This window comes from Acartia tonsa, chromosome 12 (assembly GCF_053477335.1).
Source record: "Acartia tonsa isolate MP-2025a chromosome 12, ASM5347733v1, whole genome shotgun sequence".
NCBI lineage: Eukaryota > Metazoa > Arthropoda > Copepoda > Calanoida > Acartiidae > Acartia > Acartia tonsa.
The window spans coordinates 37,881-55,852 of NC_137271.1; the positions used below are offsets into that span (position 1 = coordinate 37,881).

A 17,972-nucleotide genomic window follows, 5' to 3' on the forward strand; every position below is an offset into this window, starting at 1 on the left:
TGTTAATACCTTTATTCTTAGTCTAGCTATCTTCATTTAAAGTTTGTATAAGAATATAAACATAATTGCTTATATTATATTCTCTCTCAAACGTATATTTCTTTCTCTCTCTCAGACGCATATATAATGTTTTTGCAATATTATAATTAATCCCCGAATTTGAATTTCTGCTGAACCAAAACCAGTTAGAAATACAATTTTTTTCAGAACACATGAAATTTAGCAAATTTAATTGCTAAAATAAAAGTATTTGAAGGCCATCTTTATTAGACGACTTCTTTAACCCTTAAATGTACATTAAAACCGCGAGAACGGCAAAAATCGTTAAAAATCACGCCAACGGCGGCAAATAACGGCGTAACGGTTGGCCGGAGGCAAATAATGCAGAAGTAAAGAAAGATCCGCCTCAAAAAGTTTGAAAACATTGCAGAGATGACTTTGGGCTCTAAAATGACTCCTTCTCCCTCTAACGGGGGAAAATTTGAAATTAACAAGAACGAAATTGTTCAAACCATGCAATGTAAAATGCTCAATTACTCAAAAACGGACAAGAGGCCCCAGGTTGTGAAAACTGTTTAATACACAATACATGTTGTATATTGATATTATTATTGCAAAACCCGGGGCCTCCTGTCCGTTTTTGTGTAAAATGGAGAAAACTGATTTTTTGGGGTTAAAAATCTTAATATTTTTGGTGAAATTTTCTCACAAAATGTCAATTTACACCACCAAAAAAATATTTTTTTTAAATTTTCTTTAATTAGACATTGGTACAGGTATCTGAAAAGTACCTCAATCAAAAATTATTTTCATAAGATGAACATAAATGTATTTTTTGATGCTTTGAAAAAATTGTGTAAAAAAAATCTGGAAAATCATCAAAACTGAAAAGAAATTTTTCGCTACCTTTTTTAAAAATGGCATAAATCCGCCAAAAATGAATATTTTTTAAAAATTTCTTTTCTAGCTGTCTACTTACAGCCATTATTAATTCCTAGGATAGATAAAAGTCGATTTTAAATTTTTTGGATGTCCCGATTTTTTTCAAAAGATCCCACTGTGCTTATATGATTTTTTTAACACTTTTCTTTAAAAGGGGGGGGGGGGGTTAATGCAACCATCTCGTAATCAATGATTAAATGGCACTTAGAATTCGAATTTTGATCTGAAATTTTGCATGAGTAATCCTTGGTAGGTCTATTTTCCCTAATTCGAACAAAAAGTTGGAAAAGTAACGGCTAACTGCTGGCGGCTCAGCCGTTTTGACATTTTTTGGGTATCTTAAAAGAAAATTAGTCATGAAACCTATCTCCTCATAATACTTTTTTTTGCTTAAAAAACGTATAAAACGGTTCTAGCCGGTTGCTGTTAGTACTAGAAACTTAAAAAATGGTTATTGCTATCATTTTATATGAATTAAACCAAAAAATGTTTTAAAAAGTTGATTCCTACGTAATTAATGATGAATTTGCCCTGAAAATAGGCAAAAAGCGGCTAAACGGCTGAGCCGCCAGCCGTTACTTTTCCAACTTTTTGTTCGATTTAGGGAAAATAGACCTGACAAGGTTTACCAATGAAAATTTTCAGAAAGAAATTCGAATTCTAAGTTCCATTTAATCACTGATTACGAGATGGTTGCATTAACCCCACCCCCCCCCCCCTTTATAGACAATTTTGTTTAAAATGAAATTTTGTGATCTGGCTACCATCGCCATTTTAGCAATTTTATATTTTTTAAGAAACCACCTCTGATAGTTTAAATAAAGATTTCTAGAAATATGATATTATAAATGCAGAAGTAGGAAATAAGGAAGAAGAAACTCTTGATGATGATTCTCTCTCTATTAAAGAGGAGCCTGCTTATGACTCAGTCAATATAAAAGAAGAAGAAACTGGTGATTATCTCTATGATAATTGAAAAAATTGATATTTAATTCTACAATATTGATGATAATGTAAAATGTAAATCTTAATCTATTTTTTTCTTTTATAAGAAGTTAATTTATTAGATAGAGATGATACTAAAATATTTTTTTTTTTAATTTTTATTTTGAGGCAAATGAAGGATTTTTTTAGCCTATAATTTATTAATATTACTTAAATGTTTAGTACTTTAAACTTTATTGTTGTCCATTGTTTACTTCTAAGAAAGTGTCAGTTTAAACTTTGTAAATTAGAACTTCCTTTAGTATTATATTTTCAAACTATTTTTAGTAGCGAAGCTACTCTATAACTTGCAATGTCCGTCTGTCTGTATGTCCATATGTCTTAGTTTGGGGGAAACGTGATTTTCTCGGCTCCTATAAAAGATAAAAGGCTGAAATTTTTTGACAACATTCCCATTATTAAGGAGCACAATTAACTCTAAAACATCAATGGCGGTTGGACCGCTTTTTAGCAGGTTTTAGGCTATTTTTGTATTTTTTACATTTTTGTCTATATCTTTGTTGTTTATGGTCCGATTTCCAAAATTTTTTTCAGTTATAGTATCAAAATTAAATTTCCTGTCTTTTCTATAAGACAATTATGACGGTCAGACTGCCTTTAAGCAGGTTTTAGGCTATTTTTGTATTTTTCACATTTTTCTCCATACCTTTGGTGTTTATGGTCCGATTTCCAAAGTTTTTTAGTTATCGATATCAAAATTTAATTTCCTGTCGTTCAAGAAAACATCAACGGCGGTCAGACTGCCTTTTTGCAGGTTTTTGGCTATTTTCATATTTTTCACATTTTTCCTCACATCTTTGGTGTTTATGGTCCGATTTTAAAAATTTTTGTAGTTAAAAATATCAAAATTAAATTTCCCGTTGTTTTGAGCATCCATTTACTTTGACTGACAGTCTGTTAGTCATAGTACTGAAATATAAATATCAAGAAATTAAATACAAATGTTAAAAAGGTTTCGTGATTTTTTTCCTAATATACATGCTTTTGACAAATAATCTTTAAATTCTTATACATATTTTTTCTGCTTCGCTACTTATGGATGTTGTCATCCTTGTTACAATAATAATTCATATTTTTATGTAAATCCACCTCTTTGTATCAGTGTTGTGGATCCGCATTGATTGTATGCGGATCCGGATCCTCCAAATTTGGTCAGTGCGGATCCGGATCATTGACAATAAAAATAAAATCACCAAATTTTTCAAAAAATATTTATTCTTTAATCTCTTAACAAGGTTACCAGATAGTTCAAAATTTGTAAGTGACTATTTTATATAAATTTAGGTAGATTTAAAATTTATACTTAAAAGTTTGGACTCAAAAAAATGCGGATCCTTGCGGATCCAGATCCGGATCCGCAACACTTCTTTGTATTGGCTCAAAGTAGATAATTGTGCAAATATTTCAGTTGTTATTAGTTTTTATCTTTGAAATGAAATGACCAAATATTATTCCATATTTCATCTTTTTATTGTTCTATAATATTACTTATTGTAAATAATTTTGTTGATTAATGAATCTTATACCTAATGTCTTTAGTTTCTAAAATGTCATCCCTGTATTTAATGTTTTCAGATTAAAAGGATAAAAAAGAAAATAAAGAGCTGGAAGAGATATAAGAATTGTTACCCTTTGTTCATTTCTAAATACAGGTGACTTATTAATTATCAACTATTTTGCTAATTCTACCAGTTTAATTATACCCAGACATAATTAAAAATTAGAAGTCGCCGGGAACTTTACCAATTAAAGCGTATTTTGTGCTGGCGAAAAGTTTAAAACAAAATAATCTTTAAATCATCTTAATATAAGATACAAAAATTTCTAAGGAAGCTATTAATCAATATTTATTCATTATAACCCTTGTATAAAACTAATTTAATTATTTCAGACTGCTGAGGAATTATTATTTGGAATAATATTGTTGTACCAGTCAGTACTTGAGTATCTAAAGAATTTCAGATTAAAATCATAATATATCTAGGTAAGTATTTATAGCATCATTGTATGTCTACAGTTTACTAGCATTGTATTTCTACAATTTATTTGTGCAGGATCTACAGCATGACCCTCGAAAAAGTATTTTTAAGCATCTGCAGCCTATATTTCTCAATAAAATATTAAAAGATTCATATGTACTTGTTCTCTATAATTTTCTACATCAAAGGATATCAAAATATTTTTTTTACATCAATTAACAGCCGAGATTTTTAAAGCCAAAGTTTTGAAAAAGTGCTTGAGAAACTGGATATTGCTAAATATTTCTTAGTTTTTTATTAGTATATTACTTTTTATCAACCAGTTAAAAAACAAATAAGAAAGAAGAGCAAGTTTACAATTGATACATTTTTTATTGCATTAAAAAACGTTACTTTTACTTATAAAAAACTACTTTTCAAATTTTACTGAATACATTTTTCTTATAACCATTTTCCATCAAATCTTATAATATCTCCCACTTATTAATATGACCTTAAATAAACCCCTCCCCAATTTATGCTCATTACCGGAAGGATTAGCGCCACCTTTACCAATAAATTCACGCCCACTCATCAAATTAATCTAAGACACATAAAAATCATTTAAATTGTTAAATGTTTAATAAAAGTTTGTAGCTGTAACTTTTTGGTGTTTTAACTTATTTTGATAAAATAAAAAGTGTTTCATTTCTATTTATGTAAACTTTCAATTTGCTACTATTTTTTATAGGATTTCTTTCTGTAAGGGTGTTTTTGCAATTTACACTAATCTAAAAATGCCTTTTAGAGCAAGTGAAAAAAGTGCTTTCAGCATGAAATAAATTTCTTGGAAACATCTTTATATAAGTTTTATAAAAAGTATTGAAATTATGAGGAAAACACGTCATTTCACTTTAAAAAAAAAACATTTTTCTTGAAAAGTTACTTTTTCCTCAGCCACTTTTTCAAAACTTTGGCTCTAAAAACCTCAGCTGTTATTTGATGTAAAAAAAATATTTTTATATCTACTTATGTGGAAATCTACAGAGAACAAGGACATATACATTTTTTGATAATTCATTGAGAAATATGGGCTGCAGATGCTTAAAAATACTTTTTCGAGGGTCATGCTGTATGTTTATAAAGCTTCTTAAACATTGAATTATAAATCTTTTTCTCAAAAAATTAAGAGCATCTACTTGATAATTATATCACAAATAATTGTGTTCTTATGTATAGCATTGAGATTTAATTAATCAATCCCGGGCATCAGACGCAATTAAGTATAGTAGGTGTCCTATTTTAATACCATTAAAATGTACATTATTATAGTAGCAATTAATAAGTAGATATTTTATTTGAAATTATTTAAGTTTACTTTTACAGATTTGTGACTGGTGCCACTGTAGGAATATCAAATATCTAAAATCATATATCATCATAGAATAATGGATAGTGAAAAAGAGAAGAACTCTTGTCAGATTTGTGGCAAAGCATTTACTACAGCTGGCAATAGAGACATTCATATGAGAACACATACTGGGGAGAAACCATATTCATGTGATATCTGTGGAAAATCATTCACCACAGCTCAAAGTAAAGATACTCATATAAGAACACATACTGGAGAGAAACCTTATTCATGTAAAATATGTGGGAAATCATTTACTCATTATCAAAATAAAGATACTCATATGAGATCATATACTGGGGAAAAACCATATTCCTGTGAAATATGTGAGAAATCATTCTCACAGTCTGGTGATAAAGTTAGGCATATGAGAACTCATACTGGTGAGAAACCATATTCATGTGATATATGTGAAAAATCATTTTCTCAATTAGGTAGTAAAGATCAGCATATGAGATCACATACTGGAGAAAAACCATATTCGTGTGATATATGTGAGAAATCATTCTCACAGTCTGGTGATAAAGTTAGCCATATGAGAACACACACTGGTGAGAAACCATACTCATGTGATATATGTGGTAAATCATTCTCATGGTCTAGTAATAAATATACTCATATGAGAACTCATACTGGTGAGAAACCATATTCATGTGAAATATGTGAAAAAGAATTCATTTCAGCTCAGCATAAAGATACACATATGAGAACACATACAGGAGAGAAACCATATTCATGTGATATATGTGGTAAATCATTCTCACAGTCAAGTAGTAAAGATTTACATATGAAAACACACACTGGAGATAAACCATATTCATGTGATATATGTGAAAAATCATTTTCTCAATTAGGTAGTAAAGATCAGCATATGAGATCACATACTGGAGAAAAACCATATTCGTGTGATATATGTGAGAAATCATTCTCACAGTCTGGTGATAAAGTTAGGCATATGAGAACACACACTGGTGAGAAACCATACTCATGTGACATATGTGGTAAATCATTCTCATGGAAAGGAAGTAGAGACAGACATATGAGGAAACATATTACTGGAAAGAGACTAGATACATCTAACAAGTGCAGTAAATCATTCCTGGATGTTAATAAACATAGGACTGTACATAAGAACAACTACAATGGTCTACTATCAACAATGAAACCTGTTTGGGTCAAGGTAAGGAAACTTTCACCTTTAGAAATAAAATCATTGTCTGAAATAAATAATGGACAAGATTTTGATTCTATTAGTAAGAAGAAACTCTTAATAAAGATCCTGTTACAATTCAGATAGATGGAACAATAACAACTGCTGTAGAAGAAACTAAAGAGAAAATTATTGATCATATGGATAAAATATGTGAAATTAAAAATGAAGAATTTGTAGAAAATGTGTTTATTGATCCTCTTACTACTAAAGATGAACTTTTGAATAATGATGAAGCTCTTAATATCATGAATGTAAAAGAAGAAATTAAGGAAGAAGAAACTCTTACTAATGATCCTCTCTCTATTAAAGAGGAGCCTACTTTCATTGACAAAGCTGATGCAGATGTTAATGTAAAAGAAGAAGAAACTGGTGATTATCTCTATGAAATTAAGGAAGAAGAAACTCTTGCTAATGATCCTCTCTCTATTAAAGAGGAGCCTACTTTTATTGACAAAGCTGATGCAGATGTTGATGTAAAAGAAGAAGAAACTGGTGATTATCTCTATGTTAGTTACAATATTTGTGATTCAGAGATTTAGGAAAATATAATTGCAATGAAAATTGAAGACTTTTTTGTTTTAATTGTATTAAACCCTATAATATCTACCTATTCTTGTAAATTCTTGTTTTAATGAATATAATAATATTATTAATCATTGAAAAATTCTGTAAATCATTCCATCTCTGTGTAGAAAATGGTAAATGGTACAGGGACTGTTAAAGAGTGATTATTTGTGAAGATTTCCTGTACCCATGCAAATAAAGTATATAAATTGCCTGGTTTGTCAGTAATGCAATAGTTGAGTTTAGCTTTAAGGTCCGAAAATAATATTTTATAAAAGAAAGCTATTCCTTCAAATTTAAAATTTTTCTTTTAAGATGAAACATTTTAAAAAAAATTTATGTATTGCATTACGCCATTTTTAGTAGCGAAGCTACTCTATAATTCACTTTGTCCGTCCGTCCGTCAGTCCGTAACGCTATGGGGGAAATGGGATTTACTCAGCTCCTATAAAAGATAGAATGCTGATTTTTTTTAATAACATTTTCATCAATAAGGAGCACAATTAAGTATAAAACATAGATGGCGGTAGGACCGCCTTTAGCAGGTTTTAGGCTATTTTTGTATTTTTCACATTTTTCTCAATATCTTCTGTGTTTATGGTGCGATTTTCAAAATTTTTTCAGTTATAGATATCTAAATTAAATTTTCAGTCCTTTAAAGAAACCAACTATGACAGTCAGACTGCCTTTAAGCAGGTTTTAGGCTATTTTTGTATTTTTTACATTTTTCTCCATATCTCTGGTGTTTATGGTTTGATTTCCAAAATTTTTTTAGTTATAGATATCAAAATTAAATTTCCTATCCTTTTAAGAAAACAACTATGACGGTCAGACTGTCTTTCAGCAGGTTTTAGGCTATTTTTTTTATTTTTCACATTTTTCTCCATATCTTTGTTGTTTAGGTATGGTACGATTTCCAAAATTTTTTCAATTATGCATATCGAAATTAAATTTCCTGTTGTTTAAAGAAACAATTTTTCCATATCTTTGATGTGTATAGTCCAATTTTTCAAATTTTTTTAAGTTAAGGATTTAAAAATTAAATTTCCTGTCGTTTTAAGAAAACAAGCATGGCGGTCAGACTGCTTTTAGCAGGTTTTTGCTATTTTTGTATGTTTTACATATTTCCTCATATCTTTGGTGTTTTTTGTCCAATTTTAAAACTTTTTTGGGATATCAGTAATGTATCAAAATAATTTTTTCTATTGTCATGAGCATCTTTTATGCTATTTACTTTGATTTTCATCATTATACAAAATAAAACAGGGTTTCGTGTTTATTTTTTCCAATAAATCAATTAATAAATACACTTTAAATCTACTTGTACGTATTACCATCTATGATTTTATTTTTTGTGCTTCGCTACTTACGGATGTTGTCATCCTTGTTTAAACTATAACTTCTTTTTCAAATGTATTTTATGGAACTATAAACATTTTGATTTCTTTAAATACTTACAACTGATGCTAAGCTTGTCTTGTATTTTTTAATAATGTACAATACCAACATACTCTATATACTTGATTATTATTTGTATAATGTACAGAACATAGTTCATTATTTTTTCAGATAAATACAAAATGTATTGAAAGAAATAAGGAGAAATAATAGGAACTGTAGATTGAAGTTTATAATAGGGAAAATAGAGGTGAGTAAAATATTTTTTATAATTTTCCAGAATAGTAAATGTGATTTTTCTTCAATATTTTCGTCTGATTAAGAATTTAAGCAAATTTTCCATGAAAACAATAATGAAATAAAAAATATAGTTTTAATAGGCAAAACTGTTTCATGCTTTTTCTTCTGTCCCTTGTAATACAGTTGTAATAATATTTTTTTTTAATATCAATTATATAGGTACTTACTTATAAAACTTCTATAGATAGTGCAAATCCCCCAGACTCTAGAGAGGGCGGGGGATGTCAGTAAGTAGCCTGAAACCAACCAAAGACATTCATAAAGTGTCACTCAAAAGTACAACCCAGTTGGATCAGTATTTTCTGTGATCTTTAGCTTCAGACCAAAACCTTAATTATGTAATATGTGAATTTATATTTAGTTTTTACAAATACCACTTTTTTTATGTACCTACTTTCTTAAATAGATATTTAGAATTTAGATAGAGACAAAGATATAAATAAATAACATCTCTATAATTTTTCTTTGCAGATTCTATTTTTTAATCACTTAGATAACAAAACTTACCACTAATACTTTGATTAAATGAAATATTTCTAATAACTACCTTAGCTATTGCTCCATCATGTTATTCCCTGGAACAAAAAATGTTTATTCCTTGCCATGGTAGTGATAAGAAGAAACATTCCTATGTATAAAAAAAAACCAGGTTTACATGTTTTTTTCCCCTTCCTCTAGTGACACTCTCTGACAGATTTAGAGTTCTAATGTAATCTATGAAGGTGTTAATTGGAAGATTTTGAAATAATTTTGGAGGATTTAAAAAATTTTTAAGAACCTCGGGAAAAGGAATTGATTGTTTTAACTACAAATTTAGGATGGGAATTAATTTCTATTCTTCTATAAGCCCAACCTGTACATGATAATATATAGTTTACTGCTTAAGCTACATCATAATTTCTGTGCTACATCCATCATTTCCAAAATATTTAAACAAACTCTTTTTTGCTGAATCATTATTGGCCTCTGCTATAGATATCTTCTCATAAACAGCAGCAATCCCTTTTTTTTGTTAATTTAATTATTTCAGCCTGCTGAGAAAATATTGTTGTTTATACCAGTCAGAGCTTAGGTCTCAACAAAAGTTTTTGATGCATCTCTTTTATTGGTAAGTATGTTATTAGTGTACCATTTATAATAATAAATTTCTGATTCTTTAATTTAATAGTATTTCTCTTTTCAATAATGACTTTACAGTAAATCTAGATTATCAAAATTTAAAAATTAATAGGTAGCTATTAGCTAAATGTATAAATAAAAAATTCTTATTCTACATTGAATTGTATTTTTATGTATAGCATTGATTTTGATATTTCAAGTATTATTAAGTATTGGACATTAAGTGTGGCAGGTGTCCTATTTTTATACCATTCAAATACATGTAGATTATAATAATAAAGAATTAATTGTATTCTTGTCCAAAGCAATGAGATACAACCATCAGTTGATAACAATTAATTAGGTAGCATTTAATTATTTAATATTGGGCATCAGACTTACCTATAATACATTACTTATCATTAAATCCATCAGGTGTCCTTTTTTTATATCCTTCCAATAGTATTTATAATCAAGCAAAGAAAGAATTGATACGAAAGTAGATACTTGAGTTTATTTGAAATTATAAAAGTTTACTATTTCAGATTTGTAACTGATGCCATTGAAGGAATATCAAATATCTATAAATATATAACAGCATAGAATAATGGATAGTGAAAAAGAGAAGAACTCTTGTCAGATTTGTGGCAAAACATTTAGTACAGCTAGTAATAGAAATACTCATATGAGAACACATACAGGAGAGAAACCATATTCCTGTGAAATATGTGGAAAATCATTCACCACAGCTCAAAGTAAAGATACACATATGAGAACACATACAGGTGAGAAACCATATTCATGTGATGTATGTGGAAAATCATTTTCGCGATTAGGTAGTAAAGATCAGCATATGAGAACTCATACTGGAGAGAAACAATACTCCTGTGAAATATGTGGAAAATCATTCACCACAGCTCAAAGTAAAGACAGACATATGAAAACTCACACTGATGAGAAACCATATTCATGTGATGTATGTGGTAAATCTTTTTCCGTAAAGGAAAATAGAGATGTCCATATGAGAACACATACAGGAGAGAAACCATATTCATGTAATATTTGTAGTAAATCATTCTCACGAGCATATAGTAGAGATAAACATATAAGAACACACACTGGTGAGAAACCATATTCATGTGATATATGTGGAAAATCATTTTCTCAATCTCAAAGTAAAGACATTCATATGAGAACACATACAGGAGAGAAACCATACTCCTGTAGTGTTTGTGGTAAATCATTTACTCAATTCAGCAGCAGAAAAAAACATGCAAAGACACATGAAATACATACTAGTGAGAATAATATATCTATTAGTGACAACAATATTGATATTAGTGACAACAATATTGATATTAGTGACAACAATATTGATATTAGTGACAACAATATCGATATTAGTGACAACAATATTGATAATCCTGAATTTGAACAAGTATTCATAAAGGAAGAGGACAAAACTAATATTTCTCAAGTAAAAACAGAAAATGTTAAAATGAAAGTTGAAGAAGAAGATTTGGTGAAAAAATATTGGGAAGAATTTACTTCAGATTTGCCCTAGTGCCTTGGTAACACGCTAGCATAGAAGACATTGTAATTTAAAGTTTATTAGATTTGATGCCTCAAAGCGTAACAATTTACTAAAGTAGAAAAAATAGTGTAAACATTTGAACACGAAGGTTTAAATAATATTTAAGTTTTATATTTTAATAATCCAGAGATTTTTACATGTTTTTCCTTTGTAATAAACTTTGTTTTATTATTTTAAGGTAATGTCATTAAGTTTATTTAATCAAAAATAGTTTTAAAGCTTTGTTCTTTTCAGGTTTAAATCTTTATAAATCTAATATATTTAATAACCAACTCACAAGTTTTTTTATATTACAAATTGTTTTAAGTGCATATATGTAAAATCCTCAGATGCGTATAATAAGCTCTAAAATATGACCTAATATAATTCTAACATATGATTTTCTACTGACCATATTTTTAAATTATTTCTTTTTATTGAGTAAATCTAAGCATAAGCTTGTAGAATAGGGGTTAAGGAGGAAAGGGGCAACACTCTTTATTATAGGAATTGTAAAATTCTGATATTTATCACCCAAATCATGCTTTAATCTCCCTGGCAAAACTCTGTGGATGCCACTAAATCTAAAATTTAAACAGGGGTGTATATTCTGCACAAGATTTATTTATTTCCTTGGCTGTAAAAATATTATTTACCTATAGAACAAACAACCTGTGTGATCCTGATAATTGTGCAAATATTTCAGATTAAAAGGATGAAAAAGAAATAAAGAGCTGGAAGAGTTTTAAGAATTGTTACCCTTGTTCATTTCTAAATACAGGTGACTCATTAACTATTAATTATTTTGCTAATTCTACCAGTTTAATTATACCCAATCATAATTATAAATTAGTAATCCCCGAGAACTTTACTAATTAAAAATTATTTTGTGCTGGCGAAAAGTTTAAAACATAATATTCTTTAAATCATCTTACAAAAATTTCTAAGGAAGCTATTGATCAATATTTATTCATTATAAACCTTTTTAAAAATTAATTTAATTATTTCAGACTGCTGAGGAATTATTATTTGGAATAATAATGTTGTACCAGTCAGAACTTGGGTCTCCAAAGAATTTCAGATTAAAATCATATTCATAATATTATATATCTAGGTAAGTAGTTTATCATCATTGTATGTCTACAGTTTACTAGCATTGTATTTCTACAATTTATTTGTGCAGGATCTATGTTTATAAAGCTTCTCTAACATTTAATTATAAATCTTTTTCTCAAAAAATCAAGAGCATCTAATTGATAATTATATCACAAATAATTGTGTTCTTATGTATAGCATTGAGATTTAATTAATCAATACCGGGCATCAGACGCAATTAAGTATAGTAGGTGTCCTATTTTAATACCATTAAAATGTACATTATCATAGTATCAATTAAAAAGTAGATATTTTATTTGAAATTATTTAAGTTTACTTTTACAGATTTGTGACTGGTGCCACTGTAGGAATATCAAATATCTAAAATCATATATCATCATAGAATAATGGATAGTGAAAAAGAGAAGAACTCTTGTCAGATTTGTGGCAAAGCATTTACTACAGCTGGCAATAGAGACATTCATATGAGAACACATACTGGTGAGAAACCATATTCATGTGATATCTGTGAAAAATCATTCACCACAGCTCAAAGTAAAGATACTCATATAAGAACACATACTGGAGAGAAACCTTATTCATGTAAAATATGTGGGAAATCATTTACTCGTTATCAAAATAAAGATACTCATATGAGATCACATACTGGGGAAAAACCATATTCCTGTGAAATATGTGAGAAATCATTCTCACAGTCTGGTGATAAAGTTAGGCATATGAGAACTCATACTGGTGAGAAACCATATTCATGTGATATATGTGAAAAATCATTTTCTCAATTAGGTAGTAAAGATCAGCATATGAGATCACATACTGGAGAAAGACCATATTCGTGCGATATATGTGAGAAATCATTCTCACAGTCTGGTGATAAAGTTAGGCATATGAGAACACACACTGGTGAGAAACCATATTCATGTGATATATGTGAGAAATCATTCTCATGGTATAGTAATAAATATACTCGTATGAGAACTCATATGTGAAAAAGAATTCATTTCAGCTCAGCATAAAGATACACATATGAGAACACATACAGGAGAGAAACCATATTCATGTGATATATGTGGTAAATCATTCTCACTGTCAAGTAGTAAAGATTTACATATGAAAACACACACTGGAGATAAACCATATTCATGTGATATATGTGGTAAATCATTCTCACAGTCAAGTAGTAAAGATTTACATATGAAAACACACACTGGAGATAAACCATATTCATGTGATATATGTGGTAAATCATTCTCACAGTCAAGTAGTAAAGATTTACATATGAGAACACATACAAGAGAGAAACCATATTCATGTCACATATGTGAGAAATCATTTACTTCATCTAGTGTTAAGAATAGACAGATGAGAATACATACTGGTGAGAAACCATATTCATGTGACATATGTGGTAAATCATTCTCACGGAAAGGAAGTAGAGACAGACATATGAGGAAACATATTAATAAACATAGGACTGTACATACGTACAACTACAATGGTCTACTATCAACAATGAAACCTGTTTGTGTCAAGCTAAGGAAACTTTCACCTTTAGAAATAAAATCATTGTCTGAAATAAATAATGGACAAGATTTTGATTCTATTAGTGAAGAAGAAACTCTTAATAAAGATCCTGTTACAATTCAGATAGATGAAACAATAACAACTGTTGTAGAAGAAACTAAAGAGAAAATTATTGATCATATGGATAAAATACAGGGTGACCACTGTGTACTATATGTACTTTATGTACTATATAGTCAAAATTTTGTACTATATGGTACTATATGACAAACTAGGTACTATATGTACTATATGAGTTAAAATTTTGACACTATATGAAATTTTTTTAATATCATTTTAAAACTTATTACCAACCAAATTATTATAATATTGTTTAATATTACAATGTACTTTCAGCTCTAATACATACTAATATAGAGAGTAGTGATTTGGGTATGTTAAGTAAAATTATAAGCTTTGAAATATGCAATGACTCTTAAAATCACCTTGATCATATATTTTTTGCTTCAATCATTTTTATTATTTCTTATAAGATATAAAACTCTTTTTGTTCTTCATATTTTTATGATTGCTGAAGCGGCAAAATACATAGGCTAAATTTTTAATTAGTACTTTTCCTGTATATTGCTAGATGACCAAGTTACGTTAAGTAAAGAATGCCCTGCTGGGTTAGGGTAGGACATTGGAGGTGTTTGTATAGTAGACCGACTCAAAATGCAAAAAAAATTGGCGCACTATTTTAACCCATTTCTTTTATGATATAATGACAATTGACACCAAAACAAGTGTTCTGGTAGCTTTTTTCAGCAATATGTCAATTTGATTTTCATAAAAAAAGAATTTTTTTTATGGCTATATACACCTTCCTGAATTTGCTTCGAAGAGTAGGATCTACTGCAGTTTACGGTTGAATGTTCAGATCATATCCGCACACCATTTTAAGCGGCCTATGAAGGCCTACAAATAATCTGGAATAGCCAAGATCCATTTATGCACAGGGAAAGCTTCACTGAAGAAAAACGCATAAAATAGGTCTTTTTCGCGCATTTCTCAGCCGTTTGGCAGCTAGCAGCCTTTAAAATATATAGATTTTTGAAAATATTGCTTACCAGCAATATTTTACCGTGAACTGCAGTAGATCCAAAGAGTATATAAAAGAATTAAAAAAAAAACGATTTTAAAGATTTTGATCATAGAAAGGTCTATCCTCAAAAGACTGACAATTTTGGATGTTTTAGCAAAATCAGCAGATTTTAAGTTATTTAAGGATAACTTTTCAAGGGTCAATATTTTTATAAACCATTTTTTGATTCTTAATCTACTCTTCAGGAAGGTAAATAAAGCCATAAAGCCTCCAGAGGTAACCCTTCCCTTTTTTATGAAAATCAAAACTGACATATTGCTGAACAAAAGCAACCAGAACACTTTTTTGAGTATCAATACTACAATAGTCATTATATCATGAAAGGAACTGGTTGGAACAGCACGCCCATTGAATTATAAAAAAATTGGTATTTCTGAGTTGGTGAAATGTATAGGTTTAGATCCTCACTGTAAATTTTAATAAATACCTTTATGTGCGACATCTTTAAAGGGAGTGCGGACATAAAAATTTCTCATCTGATTATTAAATCTTAACATTAACATTTTCTAAGCACATTTCACTACACTGATCAACTAAAAACGTCCTATTAACACTCACTGTCTACAAAGGGTTGAATCCTAGAGGTTATTTAAAATAATAATATCCTTTTTTTATTGTGTTGGACAATAAATAACCCACTTTGGAGAATTAGTTTACACTTTTATCAGACTGTTTCTAAATAAATATTGCACCTTTATTATTTACAAATTTTTAATTAAAAGTGGGCCATCTAAAGTTACTTGGATACTAATAAAAAAACCTGTTTCTAGCTTTGTTATTGTATTTGGTATTCAATAAAAAATATTGCTTATTTTATCAATTTTAAGTAACTATACATTGGTTTAAAGCAAGGATTGTGTTAAAAGTCAGCTTAACTGTTGTGAAAAATAGAGAACTATGTCAAAAGTTTAGTGTTAGCTATAGAAGGAAAAAAAGACAAGTAACCGCACATTTAAATAGTCCGGAAATTTTCCCCCAATCTTGGACATAATTTGATATCTGATGAGAAATTTTCTCGTTCACAGTCCCTTTAATTAAGCAATAAAGGTTCTTCCACCAATTAAAAAAATTGTTTAATGCTCCCTCATCATTTCACAAAAACCTTATTATTTCATATTAAAAAGTCCTCAGTTTTAAGGAAAACTATTTTGTTTAAAATTACTAGGAATATCCCATATTTTGGGTGAATTTTTTTTTTTTTTGGGGGGGGGTTGTTAATGGGGATTTCCTATCCCCTTTTTTTGTTTTTTTTTTCTCTGCGGATTCGCCCCACACTGTGCTTAAAACCACAACATGAACAGTACAAATATTCTCTGAAGAGTAGAGCCCAATTGGTTCAGCAATTACTTTTTACTTACAAGAAAAAATTTAGTGGGGGATATCATTTTTTTTTTTTTTTGAGGGGGTTAGGATTTACCAACCCCACAAAAATTGCTTAAAACCACTATATGACCAGTATGTATATTCCCTGGAGAGTAGTACCCATTCAGTTCAGCAGTTACCAAATTCTTAATCTTCAGACGGACAGACATCAAGCTTCTTTGTATTATAGACTAGCAGCTAAGTACCTAGATTCTAGGACATCCCAGGACATAATTCTGAAAATTAAATAGCCCAAAACCTACATACAACCTCAGTGAAGCTTACCTAAAATTGCTAACCCATTTGTTCAGTAGTTAATGAGATCTTAAGCTTCAGACATAAAACCCTTACTACTTTATTTAATAAGATATATAGGTACTATTTTTTAATATTTGGTACTATATGGTATTACTACTCCCGTGTGCCCTCCCTTGCCTAGCCGCTCGAAAGGGAGCATCAGTCTAGGTGGGTTAAGAGAGGGTCGTAGATACACCAAGCCTTGTCGAGGCACGGGGGCTTACGGTCCAGGGGACCCAACTAAAAGGTGTGTAGATGCTGCTCAGCAAATCTTACAAGTGTAAATTAGTCAAATTAAGCTAGGGGTTAACATCTCTCAATTAGGCTATGAAGAACTAGGGCCAAACTTATAGTTAGATTATCTTAATAATTGAGAGATCTAATTATAAGGAACGAGGTTGCGTGATTTCCGAGAAAATTACTGTCATACCACGGTCGCCATATCTGAGTACCACTGGTTGTCTACTTAGAAAATTTTCACATTTTTTCCCCCAAAAATGGTACTCTTACAAATATTCCCACAAAAAGAGATGTTAACATTTCTATTTTAAAATTTTTCCACTTTCTACCCTCCCGAACAAGAGCAAAATTAAGTCGGCTAAACAAATAAAAATAAAAAGTACAACCAACGCTTATGATTGACGGCAACCCTGTCTCAAGTAGTTACACATACAGCCGTAAGGAGTCGCTAGGGTCACCATTGTGTACACTTAGATTAAGCGTTACCGCAAATTTTCAAGTTCAAGTTCAAAGGGATAGTTCTATGAAGTGTATTTAAAGAGTTAAGGTACTTAGAGTAGTGAACTTTTATATGTCTTAGTAGAATATATTAGGCATTGGATAGATATGATTATATGTTAAAGAATTTTTAACATTGACCAGACCAAACTTTTTTTATTTGACAATATCGAAAAAAGTTAAAGTGATTTGCCACATAAATTACATGAAAATGGTCTATTTTTTTCCAAATATGTATAGCCAAAACAACAATATCAGAGAATCTTTTTCCACATATTTCACAAGAGTTATAAAAAAATTGAACAGGGGTTCCCCTTGGGACAAGTTACTTA

General features: G+C 29.6%; 2 protein-coding genes across 2 annotated transcripts; both read left to right on the plus strand.

Moving 5' to 3' along the window:
* Positions 1-1,655: 1,655 nt before the first annotated feature.
* Positions 1,656-8,674, plus strand: LOC145334161 (uncharacterized). The gene is made up of 3 exons (XM_080179518.1): positions 1,656-3,599; positions 3,839-3,931; positions 5,292-8,674. Exon 3 carries the CDS (start codon positions 5,354-5,356, stop codon positions 6,611-6,613), a length of 1,260 nt encoding a protein of 419 aa, XP_080035644.1. The 5' UTR covers positions 1,656-3,599; positions 3,839-3,931; positions 5,292-5,353; the 3' UTR covers positions 6,614-8,674.
* LOC145334163 (uncharacterized) lies at positions 8,661-11,604 on the plus strand. Its single transcript, XM_080179520.1, has 3 exons — positions 8,661-8,741; positions 9,822-9,899; positions 10,435-11,604. Exon 3 carries the CDS (start codon positions 10,497-10,499, stop codon positions 11,451-11,453), a length of 957 nt encoding a protein of 318 aa, XP_080035646.1. The 5' UTR covers positions 8,661-8,741; positions 9,822-9,899; positions 10,435-10,496; the 3' UTR covers positions 11,454-11,604.
* The last annotated feature ends 6,368 nt before the right edge of the window (positions 11,605-17,972 follow it).

Bases quoted from the DNA above. Each gene is read 5' to 3' on its own strand.
- LOC145334163 (XM_080179520.1), top strand. From the start codon at position 10,497: ATGGATAGTGAAAAAGAGAAGAACTCTTGTCAGATTTGTGGCAAAACA.
- LOC145334161 (XM_080179518.1), top strand. From the start codon at position 5,354: ATGGATAGTGAAAAAGAGAAGAACTCTTGTCAGATTTGTGGCAAAGCA.